At 46.4% G+C, this 25,066-nt stretch overlaps 1 protein-coding gene across 1 annotated transcript in view; it reads left to right on the top strand.

Annotated features, from left to right (window-relative positions):
- Window positions 1-20,381, top strand: part of STOX2 (storkhead box 2) — a 101,917-nt gene extending 81,536 nt beyond the window's left edge. The window contains exons 2-4 of the mRNA XM_036250034.1: window positions 4,386-4,538; window positions 11,655-13,920; window positions 19,759-20,381. Coding sequence (XP_036105927.1) covers window positions 4,386-4,538; window positions 11,655-13,920; window positions 19,759-19,954 — 2,615 coding nt within the window. The 3' untranslated portion in view covers window positions 19,955-20,381. The remainder of the gene's footprint in view (window positions 1-4,385; window positions 4,539-11,654; window positions 13,921-19,758) is intronic.
- Window positions 20,382-25,066: the final 4,685 nt, after the last annotated feature.

Genomic DNA, 25,066 nt, shown 5'->3' on the forward strand with positions numbered 1-25,066 from the left:
AGGTCTCCCTCCTCCACCCCATCGTCACCACCGGGCACATGTCTCTTGGTCCTCATGCTTCTCAGCGACTAGCACCTTAGATGGGAGCAATAGCCAAGTGTTCACTGAGGTATTTTAAATTGATGTTAAATGCTCTTCCAAGCAATGACGTTTACTTACCATGGTAACATTTTCATGTCTTCTCACGTCTTGAATTCACTTGCCAGAAATTTGTTGAATGCTTACTCTGTCCAAGGCACCGTGCTTGGTTTGATCTGAATCGTCCTGGATTTGACAAATGTTCCCCGAGGACTGTACCTAAATGGATGTTTGTAAGAAAATAAAGCTGAAATACAACCTATTTACCCCTTCGTGTTAGAACAATAGGGCAGAATTCTCAAAGTTTAGAAAGAATTTGTGCCCTAGCTGGTTTGGCTCTGTGGTTAGAGCATCGGCCTGCGGTCCAGAGAGACCAGGGTTCGGTTCCCGCTAAGGGCATGTACCTCAGTTGCCATTTGTCCCCAGTCCTGGTTGGGTTGTGCGAGAGGCAGCCATTCAATGTGTCCCATTCACGTCGATGTTTCTTTCTCTCTCTCTCTCTCTCTCTCTCTCTCTTTTTCTCTTTCTCTCTCTGTCTCTCTTCCTCTCTTTCCCTCCCACTTTATCTGAACAAAAAATGGAAAAATGTCCTCGGGTGAGGATAAAAAAAAAAAAAGAAAGAATGTGTTAGCCTACAAAGTAGCTATGAGCTTTTAGATGAATTGTCTTAATGAATGTGTTCAGAGCTAATTCTGACAGTAGAAAAATGTATCCTATAAATTATAGACAATCAGCAATTCATAGTTTATGCAAAATGTAGTAGTTTCTGTAGATGATGATGACCAACAATGTTTTAGAAGTATTTACATTCCCTTGTTTTCTTTGAGCGTAAATGTGGGCCAGTTAGAAGAATTTCCTAGCAGTGTATTTTAACAATGACTAGTTGATTCATTAAGCAAGACTGATATAAGATCCAAAGAAAATCATGGTACATTTGGATAATGTGTTACATTGTTTGAGAGATACCTATAACTTATGTAGTACAGATCTCAAATGTATGTCCTAAACCATCACTTAGTATATAATTATCTTTCTATGGTAACTGCTGTGTTTAGGGGATTATTATTAACAGGGGGAGTCTTAGAAATTGCATATAAATTAGATATATTTGGCCTTTTGTTAATTTTTGTTTGTTTTCCAATTATTGAGCAAAATGTGGAATAAAATCACAATCCTTTGAATACCCTGGGGAGTTCCTTGGATGATGATGATGTAAATGGCTATTCGTTCATTCGACACACTTTTGTCGGGTGTCAGCTCTGCCTGTTCTAGGCCCTGGAATGTAGTGGGAACGTGGCTCCTGTTTCCTTCTGTCAGGGAGCTCGTGTTCCCGTGGGTGAGACAGACAGTACAGTAGGACACACAGACACACAGATGCGCAGAGAGTGAAGACAGCGGCTTGGTAAGAGTCTGGTTCCAGGCCCATCCCGCCGAGCAGTTCTCCGACCCCAGGTGGTGAGTGGTGGCGGACGGTCCCAGCGGTGGGCTGACATCAGACCCTGTGGGCCGAGGTCCGATCGTCCAGCGCAGGTGGCAGTCGTGGTGGGATTTCATGCAGGAAGGGGTGTGTTGTGTGCTTCCCTCAGAAGGCCTGCTTGCCCTGTGAAGACGGGGAATGCTGGTCTTCCAGCCATCGTGATGGGCCAGGGGGGAGCTGAGGGTGGTGTGGAGAAGGGCAGAGAGGGAAGAGGCCCTGGCAGCATTTGGACATAAACAGGGTTGCCTGTGGGGCGGGGGTGGAAATTGGCTTCTCTTAGCGCAGTGTAAAATCAAGGTGACACAGAGATAGTCGCTTAGAGCCTCCAAACTCCATTTTGTCCTGTATCCCGAGTTCAGACTTACTGCGCGTGTTCTCGATGATCGTGGAACAGCTTTCTCCAAGCAAACGCAGTTCAGACCCTCGAGCTGCTGCCTCTTCTATCTGGCTACACCGAATGAAAAGAAATTCGCTTAGAAGATGGCATGGACACTGAACACATAATTTAAGCTAAAAGCATAAGGGCACACGGAACCTAGTTAATTTTGCTAATAGTTCTTTCTTTTTTTTTTTTTAACAAAGAGATCAAGTTCCCTGTAACTTATACAAAATCAGAAAGTAGAGCTGCATTTAAAACATCGTATGTAGTGATGTTGTATTTCTGACCTTCTGAGACGTCCTCGGTCATGAAAGCATGACCTTCCCAAACGGCAGGCAGCGCGGAGGCGCCGGGGCGTGCTCTGGTCTCCCTCTTTGCCAGCTGACCTCACCTTTTCATCCGATTGACGAAATCATTCCTGGCGACTCTGAGGTCCAGATGGCCAACCCAGCAGTGGCCTCATTGTCCTCATCCTCCCTGGAGCCGGTGGCGGGAGACGGAAGAGCTCTCTGGAGTGACCGCAGCTGAGCTGCAGGCCCCCGACGGGCGGGGACAGCTGAACAGACGGAGCTCTGAACTCCCACCTCCGCCGTTCACCATCACCGCCAGCTCATCGTTTGCACATTAGGCTTTAGAATAAGATTTTGTTTGAACTTAAGGGTAGAACAGTTTTTTAAAGATTTAAATCTACTGTTCTAGGAAGTAGCACACTTCCCACTGAGGTGCCCCGCCCACATCATCCTGTCATTTCTGAGTCACCGATATGGACTGAGCTTCACCAGCCAGTGCGTGAAACTCATGTCACAGTGACAGCCTGGGTTCCAGGTTCCAGACTGCACCCAGTGCCGCCCCATCAGACATTTGCAGGGATCTCGGAGGCCTTCTCTTTATGATGCTTACATCCCACGGGCCCAGAGGTTTGTGGGTTCTAAGTCAGGTCAGTTCCTTGTTGCTGCTGATTTTTATCTCTGCTGGCCTTACCCCGCTTTGGATTTGAGTTCTCGCTCTCCCTGGTTTTAGGGAAAGTGTCTTATTCTCTCCATACCTATGTGGCAGAGAATGGCACCGCAGCAGAGCTGACTGGAGCCCCAAGGGATGCAGGAGAGGAGAGCCTTGAACTGAGCTGGCTGGGAGGGGGGGCATTCAGGCCTTTGACACTGGGACCCTGCTGCTTCGTCTGGTGCACCTGTTAGACTACCCCCCTCATCTGATGGTTTTTATTCCTAGGCCCTGTTGCCTGGTTTCATCCATCAAACCCATTCAGTCCATCAAAGTAGGGTTCAAGTTCTTTCCCAAAGGGACTTGAGAGTCCCATCAGACTAGGGGTTGCGCTGGGCCCGGCTCCAAGGGCTGACAGTGCAGAGGCTGGTTCACCCCAGCAGGCCCAGGTACCTTCTGGGGAAGGTGTCGCGTGATGCCGCAGGCTCTCCCAGCCTCTCCCTCTGTGGGGAGCTAGGAGTTCCTAGAGCGGACCTGGAAAATCGCCACACCGTGATGTAGAGATGGCAGGAATGAAGCTGTGCATTGCATGTTGTCACCTTCTCAGCCCCCTGGCTACTGGCCTCCACTGCTCTTGTATGCAGGAGGCCACAGCCCCGCCTGGAGGTAATCTGCCCTCATTCACATCTGTTGTCATTCCTTCGATCCCCTCTATGCTCACCATCCCTCGTGGGATGAAGGCTTTGAACACTCAGCTCTGTCCTCGGCCATGCCTACGTACCTGTGGGACTGCCACCCCCTTAGTCATGCCCAGCCCCCAGCCCCTAGCCCCCAGCCCCCAGCCCCCAGCCCCCGCCACACTCAGACTTCAGCCCCGGATTCAGGCTGCACGTCCTCGGCCAACCTCTCCTCCCCTGCTTCTCAGCCCCACCCCACAGCCCCTCTCTGCTCCGAAGTTGGTGTTCAGCCTTGTCTGGTGCACTTGAACTTTGGTCTACTTCTCTGTCTCCTCCTCTCGAGTAGAAACTCCTTAAGGGCAGAGATGTTTTGAGGAAGGGGCCTTATTCACATTCCCAAGCCCCCGGCAGATGCTTAACCCTAAAGGGCACTCACTGTTTGAATGAATGAATCCTCGCGTTACCACAAATGCGTCTGCCCAGATGTAGATGGCACTTCATAAATAAATCAGCTCCAACTGAATAAAAACAGATCGTTTCTCCAAGTCTCGTTGTCGTCAGCCTTTCGGTATCTGTCTATTTAAGTGAGTGTTCAGGTTTTAAAGGCAGGTTTTATTTGTGGAGACCACTGGAGCTTCCGCTGTTCTGTGGAAGTCTTTCCTCCCGAGTGGGTGGGCTGGACTTGTATGAACGACGTCAGTGTCTGGAGTTGCACGTACTCATAACACAGGGACTGGGTGACAGTCACGGGAGGGGCGTGTATGTGTGAGGTATGTGTGTGACAGATGGCTGGGCCTTTTAATGAACTGCTCACTTGAAAATTGTCTTTCTGCAGGTGATGTATCACCAATCAGTATGTCTCCCATCAGTCAATCTCAGTTTATTCCACTCGGGGAAATCCTTTGCTTGGCCATCTCAGCAATGAACTCGGCACGAAAACCTGTCACCCAAGAAGCACTGATGGAGCACCTGACCACGTGCTTCCCAGGTAATGGGAAAAGCATGTCGCATTTTCCAAACGGACTGCACTCTGGCTGTGCCCGGCCTGCAAACGGACACGTCCTCTCGTGTTTGCATCCCACAGAAAAAATGGCCAAAACTGACCAGAAATGTTTCCTAGTTTCGTAATTAAAAATTAAGGCACTTGTGTTACTCGAAAAATAATTTGCCTCCTTCCGCTGTAACACTTTTTTAATTGGCACTGAGAAAAAGAAATTACACTGGAATCCGTGAGGAATTCTGGCAAAAACTCCCGAGATGCCATTCAACCTCTGCAACATAGCCTTCTCTAAATACAGGGACATCGTGGTTCATGGGAGCGAGTCCAAAACCACGGGAAATGGTAGTCCTGAGGGATTAAACGCCAGAGAGCGTGATGTCAAAAACAAACATCTTCCATGCTATGTCAATGGCCTGATGAGTTTTGTGTTTTTTAATGTTTTTTTTTTCTTTATTGATGTTAGAGACAGAGAGGAAGGGAAAGGGAGAGGGAGAGGGAGATAGAAATATTGATGAGAGAGAACATTGATTGGCTGCCTCCTGTATGCCCCCTACTGGGGATCAGGCCCACAACCTGGGCATGTGCTCTGACTGGGAATCGAACCGGCGACCTCTTGGTGCATGGGTCGATGCTCAACCACTGAGCCACACCAGCCAGGCATGGCCTGGTGAGTTTTAAGAATATGAGATTGGGTAAATTAGTGACGATCTCATTGTGAAAGAAAAAAATAAATGTGTCCTCTTAACTATTATAAGAAGAAGTCAACAGCCCAGCTGCTGTGTGAATGAGATGCAGAGCCTCCAGGGCTAGAAGCTGTTAGGAACGGGAATAAACTACAGAGCGCACGCCCGGTCTCAAGAGAGGCAGCCCACTGCTCCGCGCGGTACGTTATCCCCTTCCCCCCAAATGCAGGACCCCGCCAGGCTTGCTGAATCTTCTCATTTTTCAAGAGAATCTGGAAATTCACATGTATGTGCCATCTCTTGATTACCCTAAATGTTGGCATTTGTGTGTCTGTACATTTTACCATGAGTGTGCCGACGACACACCACTCAAATAAGAACACATTCTTGGGCCCCTAGTTCCCTGGCTTGGCGTGGATGCTCTCTCTACCTAGACTGAAATAGAGCTTATGCTAAACACAAATGCTTCACATCTCAGTCAACCAAGAAGAGACCTTAGTAAATGTAAGCCATTGGCTGTATCAGTCAGTGTCTGCGACAAACACGCTGGGTAACAAACAATCACAGAACACCAGTGGCATACAACAGTAGACATATTTAGCTCGTGTGTCTGTGGTTCTCCAGGAGTCAGCTGATTCAGATGGGTCCCAGCCAGGTGGCTGTGCTTCATCAGGACCCCATCCTCTTTAGAAAAGGGGGGCAAGCAGAGTCTTGCTCTGTGCATTGGGGTAGCAGAGGCACAAAAGCCCTGCCAGTTGCCCTTTGGTCATGACGCACACACTAACATTTCACTGGCCAAAGTCACAGGCAGGGTGTGGGAAATGCACCCCCTGTGGGGGGAGGGCAGAAAGACTGCTTCGGAACTCAGTAGTAATTTACCTTATTGAGTGTCCCTGCTTCTCCTGGTGATTTTCCCTTCTTTTTTAGTTTTCCAATGAATATGTGTGAAATTATGTATACTGTTTAAAAACTCGAACAAGAACCCACCTTTGTAAGCTATAAATTATCTTAAGTTTTATAACATTTTACAATCTCTGAATGTTCTTCACTGTCTGATGGTTTGTCTCTCCCTGTTAACTTCCAGGAAAACCCTTTTCCGTTCAATGATGAGGGAAGAGAGGGGTCAGCTTGGATGGAAAGTTTATCTTTGTTCTTTAAGGTCTCAATATCCAAATTCCTGGTGAACTTTGAGGGCAGAACCTGGAAGTGATGGAACATGCAAATGTTAAAAATATCCATCACAACCGTATCTCTTTCAGGTGACACTTGACCCCTACAGATTTCGAGTGGAACCCTGGATTTCATAGACAATTCAAAAGAGCATTCATCATACTAGGCCTTATAATAAAATAATCATCATCAAAATCAGTGCCTTTCAGGGAAAGCTTTTGAAAACACCCAGTTAGAAGTATGGAAAATGGATTGAACAGAGAATGTTTCTAGTTTGTTTTTTTATATTAAATATTATTTGATTGATATACTTGCAAATCCAAGACATAAAAACTTTAGATGCAAAGTCTCTATGGAAACTCTTTCTTCTCCCTTCATTTGGGAATGATCAGAGAGCTTATTCTTAATTGTAAGGAGTGATTACATTGTAGTCATCATTCTGTATAGTTTTGTAAGGGTTCTGAGATCGACACTTAGAAGACCTACAATCAGCAAATTCTAGAATACAGTTAAATTTTTGTTTTGCAGTATTGGCTATTGTTATGAATTAAGCCCTTTCCTTTAATATAGCCGCATAGTAAATTCAATCATGAAGTCTTATAAATGAGCCTTCCCAGTTTTTGAAAAACTTCTGTTTTAATATTGATTACACATATGCTACCGTGTAAGATACACTCAGTTTTACGTGTGTGTGTTATCTGGATTGCTGTGCTGCACAGCTCCAGGGCGTGTCATTCCTGACTGCCACGTAAGTAGTGTCTCATCGCAGGAGCTGAATTCTGTGTGAATGGCGCCCCCTGGAGTTGTTCAGCAGAAGGTCTTGGTTGTTAGCAGGGATTAGCGACTTGGCGTCTCTCATGTGCAAGCAGTTTTTGTTTTATGCTGGCTCTCAAGAATTGCATAGCTATGGTTTGGGTTATATCACTAATTCAATTGGAATTGGGTTTTATTTTGAGCAGAAACGCTCATGAAATTTAAGGGAAAAAAAATTGTGATTGTCCCAGTTTTGAAATCATTCGCATGAAAACCAGTGCATGTTCATCAAGAGCAGAGCCTGGACGGAAAAGAAAGCATGAGGCCCACAGTTACACGGCTCTGTGAAGCGCTCCATTCTCCATAGACCGTGCTGCCTTTCCCGCCGGGCCCTGTGGCTGCCTCTGAAGGCGGCAGCGCAGACGGGTGTGCGTGTTCCGTCACGGTCATGGCCTCTCTCCTTGGGCACTCCAGGCCGGTTCGAATGCTTTCATATTCCACCTTCAAAGTTTTGGAAGCTTTGGGAGATCCTAAACTTCTCAGCTTCCCCAGCTGTTCTCAGTTGCTATACAGTGTTCTTTGAAGGTAATCTAGTCCTGACCCAAAGCTGAGACTACTAATAGCTAATATGGATAGAGAACTCGTTGCCTGTTGGGCACTGTTGTACTTACATTAAACTCACAACAACCCTGTGAGGGTAGGTACTATTATGATCCACTTTTGATGATAGTCAATAGAGGCTCAGAGACTGTAAGTTGCCTAAGATGATACTGGCTGTTAGTTTTGTAGGTCACATAGTGCAGACGACGTGAACAACAGAAATGAATTGTGTTACAGTTCTAGGAGTCCAAAATCAGGCCATCAGCAGAGTTGGTTGGTTCCCTCTCAAGGCTGTGAGGGATGAATCTCTTTCAGGACTGTCCCCTGGGCTAGTGGGTAGCTGTCTCCTCGCCGTGTCTGTTCTCACTGTCCTCTCTCCATGCATGTCTCTGCTCCGTTTTCCCCTGCTACGATGACACCTGTCATGTTGGATTAGGGCCCACCTACTGACCTTATTTTAACTTGATTATCTCTGTGAAGACCCAAATAAGTTCACAGTCTGAGGTACCAGGGGTTAGGACTTCAGCATATGAAAGGCAGAGAGTGGGGCATAATTCAACCAGTCACATCAGTTAACAGCGATGGTTTCTATCCTGCAGTCTGGCCCTGGAGCCAAGCTTCCAGTCTCCTGTGAAATTGTCGGTTCCGTGGGTCAGACATGGTTAAATACTGGCAGTGTGTTTCCAAATGACCGTCATGCACCTCGTGTACACTGGTCAGCGACAGACCGTGTATGGGATGGTGGTCCCATTAGATGGTCATGGAGCCGAATGTCCTGTGAGAAATCGAGGACCTGTGGTGCAGGAGGAATTTTCTTCTCTGACAGGAGCAGTATCTTGGCAGGAGATGTCCTCTCGCTCACAGCACCTCAATTCTGAGCTCACAGATACACCCCAATCCGTCAGCCACTGACCTGTCTCAGCACCAAGGAGCCCGGCCCCCTAGTGCTACGTGCTCAGAGGCTACGGTCCTCCCAGACCTAGGCGGACGGGCTTCAGAGAACATTCTGTCGTTTCCTTGTTGAGGACCTGAGTCCCGGGCAGGGACACAGGCCCATGGAAGCTACTGAGACAGGTATCAAGTGCCACTCACTTTATGAAAGCTCTCTGGGGGCATGGAGCCAGCCTGTCCCTGGCCTTGGAGATAGTTTCGGGTGTGATGATGGAAAGCATAGGTACGTTTTCTTTCTTCCATCAGGTCAGTGCCAGAGAGGGCCCTTGGTGCCAGGTGGGGTCCGTGGAACCAAAAACAAATTTCCAAAGTCCAATACCAGGTCCTCAGATCTGCACTCTTCATGGTAGACACACTCTTTTTATGACTGCCACAAAGTTCCTCATCTGACCACGCTGCAGCGTGTCATAGCCAAACCACGTGGTCATGACGAGCCCCGTGGGTCCTTGATCTCTCCCTCTGGCGTCCTGTTTCCGCTGATCCTCAGACCACCTCTCCCTCCCTCCCGAGTGTCGCCATGTCGCTGATCTCCGCCCTGCCCAGCCAGCTTCTCGATGTTTCCAGTCCGTCCAGCCCGCCCCTGCTCGTGGGGCAGCATGGACAGCTCCGTGTTCTCTTTCTGACCCCGCTGGGAGGAAGCAGGGAGCGGGCTCGTAGGGCAGTTCGAAAAGTCTGTAGTGGCTCACAGTCACGTCCTGGCCTCACCTCCCCTCACCGCCCACCCCTGACTTACCCAGAGCAGCCTTGAGTCCTGCAGGCCCCATTCATGCTAAGTGCCCTAAACAGGTGGCCAGTTTTTTTAAACAATAACTTTATTTTTCAGTTACAGTTGACATACAATATTACATTAGTTTCAGATGTGTAACCCAGTGATTGGACATTATATATTGGACATTATATAACTGATCACCCCGGTAAATTCAGTACCCCTCTGACACCATACGGGGTTTTGTTACAACTCTGTGGACTGTATTCCCTGGGCTGTCCTTTATGTCCCCGTGACTGTTCTTAATCCCGTCACTTTTCACCTCTTCCCCCAACCCCCTGCTGCCTTTCACCCAGTCCCCCGACCTCCTCCCCATTTCTTAATCTTTTGTACCACATTTTACTGTACCTCCTCTCTGTTTCGCCAAATATTATCCGGGGGTCACAGTCGTCTGCAGTGTTCAGTACAGTACATGCGGTGCAGGCTGAGAGCCCAGGAACAGTAGGCCACACAGCACGGAGCCTAGGCGGACAGTAGGCGGCACCGCCTTGGTTTGTGTGAGTGACTCGGTGATGTAAGTGCGTCGCTCAGAATGCGTCCCTGTAGTTAAGTGACGCGTGATGGTGTCATTCGTGTCAGTCTTGTGAGTGTCATCCCCTCAGTGTGCCTGGCAAGGAGGAATGGAGAACACCTAAGAAACAAAGTAAATCACTGCAGCCCGGAGAATTTATACTTTCTTAAGTGTGGGTACCCCTGATTCTCTCTCGAGTTTCACAGGGCATACACGTGCACACAAACCCTTTGAAAACAGGACCAGTTACTGTACCAAGGAGCATCTGTGATTGCCTTCTGAAATTTCTATGTAGCAAATATAGCAGTTTCGAACCAGTGATTAGACAGACGTAGGTCTGGGCTTTCACAAGTGTATTCCTTGGGGCTCTCTGGTCACAAATTAGGAAAGCCATCTCTGTCCTGCTGACTTGTGCCGAGAAGAAGGAGGATCTGACCTGACTCCCACCAGGGCCCTAATCACGCTCAACACTGAAGGCGATGGTTTGAAAACTGGAGAGTACTGCACCATAAACAACGGTCAAGTCCGGTTGCCCTTGTATAGAATTTATAAAATTCAGTGTATTGAGTAAACTTAATCTTTAAAACATGTATAGAGTGCCCCCATATAGTATACACGGAAGCCTCTATATATTTTAAATTTGTTTTTCAGTACCAAGATGGCTATTTCAACCCTGTTTCCCTAGTTGCTTTTATTGAAAAAGTCTTTTTTTTTGTTCATTTATATCATGTAAAACATTGTTCATTTCTCTCCTCATTTAAAAATATTCTGTCTTTGCCCTGGCCAGTTTGGCTCAGCTGTTAGAGTGCCGGCCCACGGACCAGAGAGGCCAGGGTTCGGTTCCCACTAAGGGCATGTACCTCGGTTGCAGTTTGTCCCTGGCCCCGGTTGGGGTCATGTGGGTGGCAGCCAGTCGACGTGTCTCTCTCACATGGATATTTCTCTCTGTCTCTTCCTCCGCTCTCTCCCTCCTGCTCTATCTGAAGGTAAATGCAAAAATGTCCTCGGCTGAGGATTAAAAAAAAAAAACAATGGTCTTTAATGATTCAGTTCAGTAAAGGTTTATAACAACAGTAACAACCGAACCTTATCTAACATCCTTCTCTCTCTTCCCAGCTCTTCTATTTTATATGTTATTGGTGGTAATACTCCTAAGAGCCATCAGAGAAAACCAGGGTTCCCACTAAACTTAATGACTTTTGAATGTGGTTTCCTTGCTATATGATAACACTTTGAAGCTTGGCCACATTGATAGGATTTTGTCTTAGTTTCACTGCTGTAACAAAGTACCACAGACGGGGTGGCTTCAACAACAGACATTTATTTCTCACAATTCTGGGGGCTGTAAAGTCAGCCAAGTTCAGGGCACCTGTACAGTTGGCGTCTAGTGCGGAGCCTCCTGGTTTGTAGCAGCCGTCTCCTCGCATTGCAGAGGGGGAGGGGCTCTGGTCTCCTTCCCATAATGTCACAGCATGAGGCCTCTACCCTCATGACCTCATCTAAACCTAAGGTTCCCCCTCCTAATACCATCATAGGGAGGGTTGGGGCTTGACTAGCTGAATCTTTGGGGGAGGGGAACACAAGCCTTCAGACCACCGCAGATTCTAAAAAATCGGGAATCCACAACAGTGTTCCTCTCCATTCTCATGAGTGTGTTCTCTTGCGTTTAGGTGTCCCCACCCCAAGCCAAGAGATTCTGCGGCACACCTTGAACACGCTGGTGCGGGAGAGGAAAATCTACCCAACTCCAGATGGCTATTTCATCGTGACCCCGCAGACTTATTTCATAACTCCTTCCCTCATAAGAACTAACAGTAAATGGTACCATTTGGACGAGAGGATACCTGACCGGTCTCAGTGTACCTCTCCACAGCCCGGAACCATCACGCCCTCTGCCTCAGGCTGCGTCAGGGAAAGGACCTTGCCCAGAAACCACTGCGACTCTTGTCACTGCTGCAGGGAGGACGTGCACAGCGTGCACGCGTCAACCCTGCAGAGGAAACCTGCCAAGGACTGCAAAGACCCACACTGCCCTCCTTCACTCTGCCAGGTGCCGCCCACTGAGAAGAGCAAAAGTACCGTCAATTTTTCTTACAAGACGGAAACCCTCTCCAAACCGAAAGACAGTGAGAAACAGTCCAAAAAATTTGGGCTCAAGTTATTCCGGCTCAGTTTTAAAAAAGATAAGACCAAACAGCTAGCCAATTTCTCCGCCCAGTTTCCCCCCGAAGAGTGGCCCCTGCGGGACGAGGACACGCCGACGACTATCCCCCGGGAAGTGGAGATGGAGATCATCCGGCGCATCAACCCCGACCTGACGGTGGAAAATGTCATGAGGCACACTGCACTGATGAAGAAACTTGAAGAAGAAAAGGCGCACAGGAGTAAGGCTGGGTCCTCCGCCCATCACAGCGGGAGAAGTAAAAAGAGCAGGACTCATCGCAAGTCCCACGGGAAGTCTCGGTCGCACAGCAAGACTCGAGTCTCCAAGGGAGACCCATCGGATGGCTCTCATCTGGATCTCCCAGGTGACCGGGAGTACGACTTCTGTGACCCTCTTACCAGGGCCCCTCGGGAGGGCTGCTTCATCATCGAGCACAAAGGGGAGAACTTCATTATGCACAGCAACACGAATGTGCTTGAGCCCCATTTCCCCATGACGCCCGAGTGGGATGTGTCGGGGGAACTGGCCAAAAGGAGAACTGAGATGCCTTTTCCTGAACCTTCCAGGGGGAGCTCCCACTCAAAAGTGCACCGAAGCCACAGCCATACCCAGGACCGACGGTCCAGGAACGAGAGGTCCAACAAGGCCAAGGAGAGGTCCAGGTCCATGGACAACTCCAAAGGCCTTCTGGGTGCTTCCTCTCTGGGGACGCCTGATGACCTGGTGGAAGGCTGCAGCCAGGATGACCAAACCCCCATCCAGTCCTACATCGACGACAGTACTCTGAGGCCCACGCAGCCTGCCGGTCATCAAAGGGCTCACCTTTTGTCCACAAGCTATAAAGAGGTGTGTATTCCAGAAATGGTCAGCGGCAGCAAGGAGCCTTCCAGCGCTTGTAGCCTCTTGACGCCAGGCAAAGCCCCGGAGAGTCTGCCGCCCTATGGGGAACTCGGCTCTTGTCCAGCAAAGGCAGCGGCCGATGACTACTTCCAGTGCAACACCTCCAGCGAGACGGTGCTCACGGCGCCGTCGCCTCTGGGGAAGAATAAAGAGGACCATGACACTCTGACCCTGGCCGAAGGGGTGAAAAAGCTGCCTCTGTCTGATAGGCAGGCCCCGCATTCCTCCAGGGAGCCTGGAGGGCACAAGGAGGAGTCGCCCAAAGGGTCAGGGGGGAACCCCGCTGCTTCGGGCTCAGCGGCTGAAGGGATGGCCAATGGACGCCTCACTCAGCATCACGGCGCGGAGCCCGGCAGCCTGGACAAGAGGAAAGAGATATTCAGCAAAGACACACTGTTCAAACCTCTTCACAGCACCTTGTCTGTAAACAGCTACCACAAATCCAGCCTGTCCCTCCTCAAATCTCACCCGAAGTCACCTGCAGACACACTGCCAGGTCGATGCGAGAAACTGGAGCCCTCCCTGGGGACCTCGGCGGCACAAGGGATGCCGGCCCTCCAGCGCCAGCAGGAGGCCGGCGGCAACCAGGAAGCCTCTTTTGACTATTACAACGTCTCCGATGACGACGACTCTGAGGAAGGGGCAAACAAAAACACCGAGGAGGAGAAGAACAGAGATGATGTCGGCACCATGCAGTGGCTCCTGGAGAGGGAGAAGGAAAGAGACTTGCAGAGGAAATTTGAGAAGAACCTCACCCTCCTTGCCCCAAAAGAAACTGAGAGCAGCAGCCACCAGAGAACCACCCACTCGGCCCGCCTGGACAGCATGGACAGCAGCAGCATCACTGTGGACAGTGGATTCAACTCTCCACGGTAGGGAGAGGCATCTCTGCACACGCATACACCTACCGGGGCCCGGGGCTTTATGCAGAATAACTTGAAACGCTTCTGGTTTCACTGTCTCAGTTCTGTGAATGAGGGTGAAGAGTTGTGTGAGTTGTATTGTTAATAACCTGTTTCTGACTTCTTTTTCAGGAATTGAAACAATGTTTCTGCAGCTGTAGAGATCACCAATCTGGACTGGTGGGTTGGCTCCTTCCCTCAAACTTGCCTCAGTCCAATCTAACTCAGACCAACATTCCCCAGTATTTTTTCTTCTATGTTTATATTGCCACCATGAAGATAAAGAAACGTGTTTTTTTGTTTTTTTTTTAAGTCCTTCAAAAATTGAGTAGAATGATAGTAGGAGTTGGGGAAAGGAGTTGGGAATAAACTGATTGTCCCAAGGATGGGGTCCCTCTAATGAGAATATACAGTTGACTCTTTTTTTTTTTCTCACCCAAGAACATTTTTCCATTTTTTATTCGGACAGAGCGGGAGGGGGAGAGAGAGAGAGAAACATCGACGTGAAAGGGACACATCAAGTGGCTGCCACCCGCACGACCCAACCAGGGCCGGGGACAAACTGCAACCGGAGTATATGCCCTTAGCGGGAACCGAACCTGGGTCTCTCTGGACCGCAGGCCGACGCTCTAACCGCTGACCAAACCGGCCAGGGCATATAGTTGACTCTTGAACAGCACAGGTTTGAACTGTGTGGGTCAATTAATGGCAGATTTTTTTTCATAAATACTGTAAATATATTTTCCTTAGGATATTCTTCATGACATTTTCTTTTCTCTAGCTGACTTTATTGTAAGAATACAGCATATAATACATGATACAAACTCTGTTTTAATTGATTGTCTCCGTTATAGGTAGTGCTTCCCGTTAACAGTAGGCTATTAGTAGTGCCGTTTTGGGGGAGTCAAAAGTTGTACGTGTATTTTCAACTGTGCAGGGTGGTTAACACCCCTCCCCCCTGTGTTGTTCAAGGGTCAACTGTAAAAGCAGATCTCGAAACCTTTCCAGTGGATCTAGAAGCTTGTTGCCATTTTCACCCCGAGTGTCTGTGTGGCTGGGCCTGCCCTGCTCAGCTTCCTGTCCCCACTCACATGTCTACAGAGAAATGGACCTTGTTCTGCTCACAGAAAGCTTGGGGCCCCTGCTCGCTGAGCTCGAAGCCGGGTCAGCACTGTCCTTCCTCCTGCAGAACTGATACGGCCCAATCAGGGTCCTGTCATCGGAGTCCCTTGTTTTTAGTGGGTGCTGGTGACTCAGTGAAGGGTGGACAGTTGAAAGTATGAAATGCTCGGTGGTCATGTCCAGCGCACTGAAGTGGTTCAGGGGTTCAGAGAGTCTATGCAACTTCCCTTTTTTTTCTCCTTAACTCTTCCTTCTCCTCAAAAAGCAACTCGGGACCTCATGCTCCTTCTGAATTCTACTCCAGATTGGTGACTCTGAGATGCAGAAATACTATGGAGAGATTGACATTTCTCATTAGCTGTGATTCCCAAGATTTTACAATATTTATCATTTTAACAAGTATCCAGATACGGTTATGTGTTTCATCTATTTCTTTTCATTATTAAGAATTGTGATTAGTTCTCTTGTGATCATTTCACTGTCTCTCTAGATAATCTGGGGACAGAGCATCCCAGAATTAGAATTGGGAATCGTTCATTTGTTTGTCACATATCAGGCCTTTGTTGTTTCTTATAGGACTAGTTCTCAATTGTCATCATCATCATCATCATCATCATCATTGTCCTGTAACCTTTTCTTCCCAGCTAACACATGTGAAAGTCCAGTACATAAATAGAGCGCAGTGGGTGAGAGACCAGGGGTCCCAGGTCTGCCGCCCATCTCTGGAGGAGCCCTGGGGACCTCCAGGAGCATGGCATTCCGTCTGAAAACAACTGGCCTATTAAGTGATTTTTCTAAGCAATAACTTTTGCTTAATATTTTCCAAATCAAGTCATAATTTATCTACCAGTTATTTTGTATATCCTTTTCTTTCTGTTTCTTTCTTCTACTCTTTTTTTTTTTTATCCTCACCGGAGGACATTTTTCCATTTTTTGTTCAGGTAGAGTGGGAAGGAGAGAGAGGAACAGAGAGAGAGAGAGAGAGAGAAAAACATCGATGCGAAAGGAACACATCGAGTGGCTGCCACCCACACAACCGACCAGGGCCGGGGACAAACTGCAACCAAGGTACGTGCCCTTAGCGGGAACCGAACCCGGGTCTCTCCGGACCACAGGCCGATGCTCCAACCGCTGAGCCAAACCGGCCAGGGCTCGTCTACTCTTTTTTCTCCTCTTGAATGTCTAATGTCTCATGGAAGGTCTGTAATTGATGGTACAAGTTCAAAACCATGGCTAATGGAAGGTATGGTTCATTTGCCCGTACCTTATATTCTGCTGTTTCTTTTTGGGACTCTACCCACCGAACACTGCTGTTCACACAGCAGTTTCAACCCTTCACGTTGCCCTTGGCCCCTGAACCTCCACTGAGGGGAAGCCTTAGTGCTCCAGAGACAGTTGCCGAGGAGACATTGACAGTAGCTTAATGTTTTTGTTTGTTTAGGGGCAAAGAAAGAAATACAGGGTGTCCCAAAACAAAGATGTATACAGGGTATTTGTAGATTCTATTACATTTTGCAAATGAAGTATATTTTAATAAACACTGGCTTTATAATTATTCAAAATGTATGTACTTTTTTGGGGGACACCCTGTATTAATGAAATAGTTGAACCCGTTTCTCCACTGAATGTATCTTATCTCTGCATGTGGGTTGCAGAAGATAGAATTTATGAATAGGATTATTTCTTGAAATAGGTGTATTTGCATTTCTTTAAATGCTTTGTCACGCTAGAAGGTAAAGGCTGTACCGAAGAGGAGACAGTTTTACCAATTAGCTAGGTGTCTGTCCACTATTAGGTAAAATGTTCCCTGTGGGAATATGTAGCTCACCCATACATTTCATGCTGTTAGAGAATCTACATGGCAGTTCCTTCTGGTATCCCTTTCATAGTTAATATCCACTGGCTAGATGACAAACTTACTTCCTCTGTTCTTACACTGTCTTCTCTGTACACCTCAGTAAATCACTAGGCTGCCTTTCTAATTAATGCGTGAGGACAGTCTACAAAGGGGAATATTTGAGTTCCAGGAAGTTCTACCTGCTAGTGTGAGGAGTATGTTAGCCAAATAGCATTATCATACCGATACCTCCCCACTGTGGTGAGATACAGAAATCTTAGGTGGGTCATTTATTTGGGTCTTTTAGGAAATAATTCACTGAGTAGCTAAGATTCGACTGGAAAGAACAAAAGACCAGTATTGGTGATCACCACAGTCAGCTTCCAGTGCTGGCTCAGGTCATGTTCGGTCCCATTCGCAGAACTCAGTCCCTGCTGTTGGGGCCTTCAAGGGTACTGAGGAGGAAAAGGTGGAATCATAAGCTAGCCATAAATACAATACTGAAAGTGAAATGGTTTGGCGTAAAAGCCTGCTGTTCCAAATCTGAGGCCCCAAACCTTGTGGTCAAGCATGATGTGAAAACCAGAGGGACCAAGGACTGCCAGGGATGTGTCTGCCTAAGGTGCCGTGTGCCGCACAGAAAGGTGCCCAGGAGGGCGGACAGCACAGCAGCTGGGCTCAGGTCTCCTGCCTGTAGAACCCGAGATCTGCGTTTAAGGTGACACCCCATTAGTTCTCTTATTTCGAAAGTAAGAACGTTTACATTTGAGGGATATTTTTACGGTGAACACTCCATCTCCGTTAATTTTTCATCTTCATATCCAGAGCCCTCAGTGTGAATGTCACACACACTATACTTATTACAGCAATAGTGAATTGTGTCCTTTGGAGAAATGGGAGTACTGTATGTATGGATCACGGTTAATATGTTGGCCATGGCAACAGCATCTCAGAGCACAGACAGCTACCAGCATCGATGGTCCGTCACAATGAGGTGTGTGTGCCTGACACAGTGCCTGGCACACAACAGGTACGTGAAGCCCATTCCTTAAAAGATGGTTTAAAAGTGGGTTCATTGGACCTTCAAATGAATTTTCCCGTAGAAAAGGATGTCATTAGTAATGAATAGATCCCCAAACCAACCCACAGTAGCTATTTCATGCATTACCTGCCAGATGCAAAACAGAAATAATTTACATTTGTCTAGCTTTGCCATGTACAGATTCTTCATCAACGCGTGTTCCTTTATCACAGTCACTCTGTGAGTAGCTAAATCCTGTAACTCTTCTGATTTTAAAAATGAAGGAAGTTAGATACGGGGGTGGAAGGTAGAAGTATTTTCATGATTAAGAATGAAACCGGAGGGACTGTGTCATGAAGTCTGTGGGGTATACATGTTTATTTCCTTTCTTCCTTTCTTCACCTCACCTATGCCTCAGCTGTGGGGCTGGCAAGCCACTGACGAGTTTTCTTAGGGAAGAGGTCAGGCAGGTAAGTACATAAGTCTGGCACGTTCCATCCCTGTAGTCATGTTGTACTGAGTATACTTTAGGTATGCCCAGGGTTACCATAGGCATCATGGGAGAACGTGACTTATTTCTGTAAATATATTAACCTTCTGGAGGTGCCCTCTGTGGTCAAGAAATGTCCAGTTGTCTTTTTGGTAGTTGATGAATGCCTTTTCTTTTGAAAAATTCATTCTTGGCTCCTTGATGAGAAGCAAACTCAAGGCCGCAAGGGGTTAGGATGAAATGACCTGTTAGTAAGGGCCGCCAGGGTCTAGGGTTCAGACAGAATTGCCGTCGGTGTTGGATGAGATCGAGAGGCAGTGAGGATGTCCACCATAGTACTTCGACTGGCTCCAGCAGGCTTAAGTCAGTTAGGGGGACCGCTCTCACCCAGTGTGTAAACTTTGAATCTATCCAATAGGATGGGTGTTTAGAGCATCATTATGGTTTCTTCAGTCTCTTCGTATGCTGGTAAGTTTCTTATTCCCATTTTGAGGACCTTGGACATGAAACCCATTCAGTTCCCATGGATCAGGCCAGGGAATCTTATTTCTGCTGTTGCCCCCACATCTGAAATTATAAATGTTCTAAATCTCTTGAACTAGATTCCAGTATTGCTAACTTAGAAAAATTAAGAGAAATCAAAATACTAAGGTCTTTAAGTCACCTCTACTCTCTAAGAATCTTTTAAAATATAAATATTCCTACCAAAGTGTGTATGTGTGTGGGGGTGGGGGTGGCGGATACATGTAAACTTCACAAGTGAATGGGTAACATCTAAGATTCCTCATCTGAAAATATAACGTATTTTCACTAAAGCGTTCACATTTGAAACAGGTAGGTAGGAAGATGTCTAAAAAGAATTGTATTTCCAGCATTGTGGCAGATTAGCCAATGGCATGCTTGAAGTCCACCAAAGTCAAAATCTGCTAATCAAGAATGAGAACAGAATCATTAGAGTATAGTTATTGAGTTTACTAGGGAACAGTCATATCAATGAATTTCCAGCCTGAAATGAAGTCATTACAGATGTATATTTATGAGTATTTGTAAAAAGTGATGCGATAGCTGTGGATGGCATGCAGGTTTGCGGTGGTTTCCCTGAGTGGGGCCGGAGGGGAGCACCTTCAAGGCACGCAGTGCTGCTGGGTGCATGTCCGTGCGCTTCTGCAGCCCCGTCGGAGGGTCACGTGTAAACAGTCAGTGCGAGAGGGTCTGTGTGGGGCATTCCGAGCCGACAGAGGAAATCCATTAACTACATCATTTGCTCTTCCTCTGGAACTCACTATATAATTATTTATGTTCGAAACAAAACAAAACAAAACCTTTTTACTCTTTTAGCACTCGGGAGAGCCTGGCTTCCAACACGTCAAGCATTGTTGAAAGTAACCGTCGTCAGAACCCTGCCTTGAGCCCGGCCCACGGTGGAGCTGGCCCGGCCTTCAACTTCCGAGCGAGTACGGACCCCCCAACCAATGAAGCTGAAAAATTACAGAAACCTTCCAACTGCTTGCAAGCTTCTGTGACTAGTGTGTGATAGTCGTTCTGCCTCAGATCTCCTGTCTCGTTCGATACAGCCAAGTTTACGACACTGGGACTGATGTTTACATCTTTGGAAAGACAAGCATCTCAACCACAGTTTTTGTGTTTACTTAAACTGTGCTGCTAAGTAGGCTAGAGCAAAACACAAAAGTCTTTCTTTCAGAGTATTGCTTTTCACATTTATGGCTCTGTAGCAACAGAATAGCAGTAGGGGTGATATGTACACTTTTGCTTCACTAACTGTAACTGAGCACACATAGGAAAGTCTAGACACTGTAAGTGTAATATGCATTTTCAATGTCATACAGTTGCCAATTCCACTTTAAATGCCACAGGTGTGTGTTGCTCCCAGTCTGTGGGCAGATGGTGCCACAGAACTGATTCTTGACACTTCCCAAAAAAACAAAAAACAAAAACAAAACTAAGCCACCACAAAATGTCAAAGGCAAGGGCCCACCGTGAGGGAAATCAATGCCAAACAGCCGAGAAGGGACCCCAGCCCTTTGTGTGTGAATTGTTGATGCACCCGTCATTTTTCACTGTGAGTTTTCGTGGCGCGATTTTGCAGGAGCCCGTGGAAGTGTGTCCGAAGGGGTCGGGATTGAAATACTGGGAGTGTTTGTTTTCAGGATTTTGTTTCTAAGTGTCACAGATGCTTGTCTGAGTTTTAACCTTCCACAATCACAAACAGGAATATAGGCCTTTGAATCTAAAGTGGATAAAAAGGAAGGGGTCCCCAGCCTGGCTGGGACACAGCACTCAGTGATGGGAGAGGTCTTGTGGACTTGTAAAAGGTGTGAGTCCAGTATGTAAGGAAGATCATTTCCTCTTTGGGATACTTATGATCCTATCTGACTATAATAGATATGATAATTAGTTTGTTTAAAAGCAAAATGTTCTTTGTGATACAAATGAAGAGTATGGCCTGGGGATGTTATTCTTTCTAATGGAAGGACATAAATCTATTTTATGTAGTTTTAAATAGAATGCCTAAATTAGGCTGTGGGAGATCATTTTTAGTGGTTATAGGAAAGAGCAGATTTAGGGAAAGTTGAACTTTAGGCCTTTCATTCCTGGGAAGATATCTATAGAGAAAACTTAAAAGTAATTTTTGATCAAAAATATACATGTACCCATGTAATTAGCAACAGAATGTGCTCATTCTGCAGGTGTGGTATAATTCTAACTTGTACTCCCCTAAAATCGATCAGAATAACAATTATGCATACATGAACTATGCCAGAGTGATGTTTACAGATACTTGGTGACTGATTTCAGGAGGCATTTTTAGGTGGATGTATGGTTATTAGCCCAACTTATGCCAAAATGGTTAACATTTGGCTTTGGTTTACTATGTCATGTTGAACACAAAAAAAGTCGGTCGCAGCAAAGGGATCAGAATTACCCAGCTTCAGCCTTCGAGGAAAGAGACTTATCAAAGTCCCCGTGTATTATTTCATGAGAACAATGGAACACATCTGTTGATCACAGAAAATTATTTGCAGACGGTTACTTATGATATGAGTAAAGGGTCTGATAAAAAGTTTGTTGTGCGTAGTGGCATTTGAAGTTTGGAGCCGTAGACCATACATAGGTATCCAAAAATAAATCTAAAATATTTTCTATTCAGACTTCAGCCAATGGCATGACATTGGTGACACTCCTCTCCAGTGTTAGGTTTAATCCCGGGCCACCTGTTGAAAGAATGCAGTCGTGGACATGGCCCAGCTGATTCTTGAAACATGTGGGCGCTCCCTCCTGCGTCCTCAGATATTTGGGAGTTGCACCGGGAACTGGGCGCATCAAGTTCAGTATAGTTTCCTTTTCTGTGTTTCGAGTGAAACATAAGTGCATTTCTTGGTCTGCTCCCACACCACTAACATGCTTCAGTCAGGTGGCTTTCAGTGTCGCGCCGTCTCCTCCCAGGCCTGCCGTGGTCACTCAGAAATGCACTATTGGCCTCGCTGCTCAAATGTGCCCAGAAGGAGTGATAATGCATCTAAGAGACTACACACAGAGTCTGTTTCCTTGGGGAGTTGTATACCATACAGTTACTAAATTCTTCTCTCTAAATTTTTCCCTCCAAAACCCTGCTCTCAAGTGTTTATCATACTATCATTTCATAAATAATACAACCATTGAAACAGTCCATCCGCCTCTGGTTGATCCTCTGAAAGTAGCCATTATAATAATCAAATTCCATGTGAACAGGAAAGGAAGGCATTACCTTTAGAAGTTTTCAGATATGAATTTATCAATATTTCACGAGAAATAGGTTTACAGAAGACATCATTCAAATAAAATGTGTATACTTTTTTGCCTGATGCTATAGGGTACATGATTTAAAAACAGAAAACAAACAAAAAAAAGAATTCCCTCACACCAGTGGCCATTAGCATAGAAATGAATGAGGGGCTTTAAAGGTGATATGATGTAAGCAGATGTTCACTGTAGAAATAGCCTCATCTGATCTATTCGGGATTCCTGAATGGGGGAGGAGGGTGGCAGGAAGCACATGACAGATGTGACCCACCCAGGATGGTTCTCAGTGACCGGACCCTCGGCGGCTCCCAGCTTCGCCCACACCCTCGTCCCCCAGTGAAATGATAGCGTTGTGTCCCGTGGCTGCTTATGTAGCCTTCACCTAGAGTTTATCAACGGAAAGGTTTACAGAATTGAATCTGGTTGAATCTCTGTGTAGCGTTCAACTTTAAAGGGTCAACCCATCTGTCGGCATTTTGCACACTTATGTATTATTATGATACAGCATATTACTTTATGGTAATTTTTATTTTTACATATAACTACCTCCATAAATTTGATGAAGCGGCGGCAGTGCGTTCAAGTGTGTTGTTGTTCAGAAAAGCGAAATTCGAAACTTGCGCGTCATTCGGCCGTGGCGTTCTGCGTGTGTGTCAGTGATTGCCTGCGTGGACTCATGACTTCGTCATCGCCGTGGTTTTCTTTTATGGCATTGTTTCACTGTCAGATGTAAACCTGTCTCTCCTCTCTTCCCCACAAACGCGCGCTTGATTTTGTTATGAATGATGGGAAGTTTAAATCTTCCCCACCCCCACCCCCACGCCTGCTAAAAGTTCCCACTGGCAAAGAGCCCATTGGTAAACATCCCGTAGCAAGCTGTTTGCTCCTATGAAAATCTAATTTGAATTCTAGGTTTTCAGTAACAGAAGACACAGGAAATTTGGACTGCCAACTTAGAAGCACTTTGGTCCTCTCTGCCTTCACTCACATGCTACCATATTGAGCCCAAATATCACTTGGATGGAAAGAGCTGTGCTATGTATTCACAACTTCTGTTAGTTTGTATTCCATTTTGTATATTTTGTACATCTCAGGGGACTTAAATGAGCATATGAAAAGGGGGGGGGGTGTGCCATCAAAAAGAGAAAATAAATCGGAGAGCTGAAAGGGAGCTAGCAGGGTAAAGATAACAAAAAACAACGGCCTCTCTGACTTTGTGAAGCTCAAATTCAGGAAGCAGGAATTGCAAGTTAATCTGGAGTAACAGTGATCTGAACACCAGCTGCTCCCGAATCTCCCTTTTCCATAACCCAACCAGCATTTCTAAAATGCAAATTTCAAGTATATTGCAGTCACCTGGGTGGGGGGGACCTCTTCAATGAAAGCGAAAGCATAGTTCCTCTTTTAGGTTGGCACAGCTTTGTCAAATTCTACCCAGGATAAACCACTTATCACCACAAAGTGTACTTGAAAATAAAGTTTTTAATTTACATGGTAGGCATATGGCTCACAATACAATAGTGATCATATTTTGAAAAGTCTCATCATGTATAACATGGGCAGTATTTAGAGCTTGATTAAAAACCAACGACAACCTATAATGACTTTGCAAGTTCATTTTGGGATCTCAAAGTGCTTCCAAAGCATTCAGATTCACAAACAATTAACCCAGCAGGTCCTGTTTGTAATACCCATACTTGAAATGAATCAATGGAGGGAGTGACCAGATGACCCAGAACACAGTGGCAGCTATCAATGGTCTCTTTTCTATCTGTTTGATAGACCGTTACGAGAAATCACTCAATACAATGCTATTTTTTTCTGATGTGTGCTAATAAAGTCAAAGAAAACGAATACAACTCTACACCTTTGTCCATTTTCATTCAAAAAGTTCAGGGCGTTGGGAATTTTACACCTCGGTACACCTTACTGGTATCAAGTGGAAGTCAACAAGTCCATTTAGTTGCCATTGTGGTCAGAAGTAGACCTAGACATACACCCTTGTTTACAGTTTCACATTGGGCTTCTAGAGTTCCTGTGCTAAAATGTATCAGGAACGTGACTGCTCCTGGCAGTGGAAGGTGCTGAGACAGAAATTTTAACTAAACACTGTATCAAGTACTCTTCGCAGTGCTCTTGAGCACAACAGAAATTCAGTACAGTTATTGAGCCCTCGGAATCTGGATTTCCGAGGAAGCTGATCTAGTTCTAAGTGTTTTCTCAAATTAGGAGATGGAAGATCCTTGACAGGGACCTTCTCTGTTGCTGCAGGCCAGTCACAGAACCCACTGGCAGCGTGCTGGCAGGTGACAGTGAACCCCAGCGAAAGTGACCCTTGCCTTCCCTCTCCCCAGCCCCCAGTACTGCCCTGCCCAGTGTCAAAGCAGCTGGTCCTCTTCTGTTCCCAAGTGACTTCTGCACACATTTAGGGCTTGGGGAAGCTAGAACACGGGAAAAATGAATGCAAAAGCCATGGGAAACATTGTTTTGCTTTAGGTTAGTAAAAAGTGGGCAGGAAAGAGATTACCATGAGTCTGATCTTTGCCGAGTAAGATAAAACAATCAGCTGTTGCTCCGTCACTCTCCCAGAAGGGTTGACCGTGTTAAGGATGCATCCAATATTTTCCTGTATATTTTTATTTAGGAAACATTTTATAAATTATATATATATAAAAAATTCATTATTAAATTTCCCGGAGTGTTTGAAATAGACATTGGCATCTCCCCCGTTGAGTTCATCTCGGCGTCTCTCGCATCGGCATCCCAGAGATTCCTGGCGATGGCTCCCCTAACACACAGTCCTGTGTTTTCACAGTTGTGTTTTCTGTGACTTACAGCTGCTGAT

This window comes from Molossus molossus, unplaced genomic scaffold, assembly GCF_014108415.1.
Source record: "Molossus molossus isolate mMolMol1 unplaced genomic scaffold, mMolMol1.p scaffold_m16_p_9, whole genome shotgun sequence".
In the NCBI taxonomy this organism is placed as follows: Eukaryota; Metazoa; Chordata; class Mammalia; order Chiroptera; family Molossidae; genus Molossus; species Molossus molossus.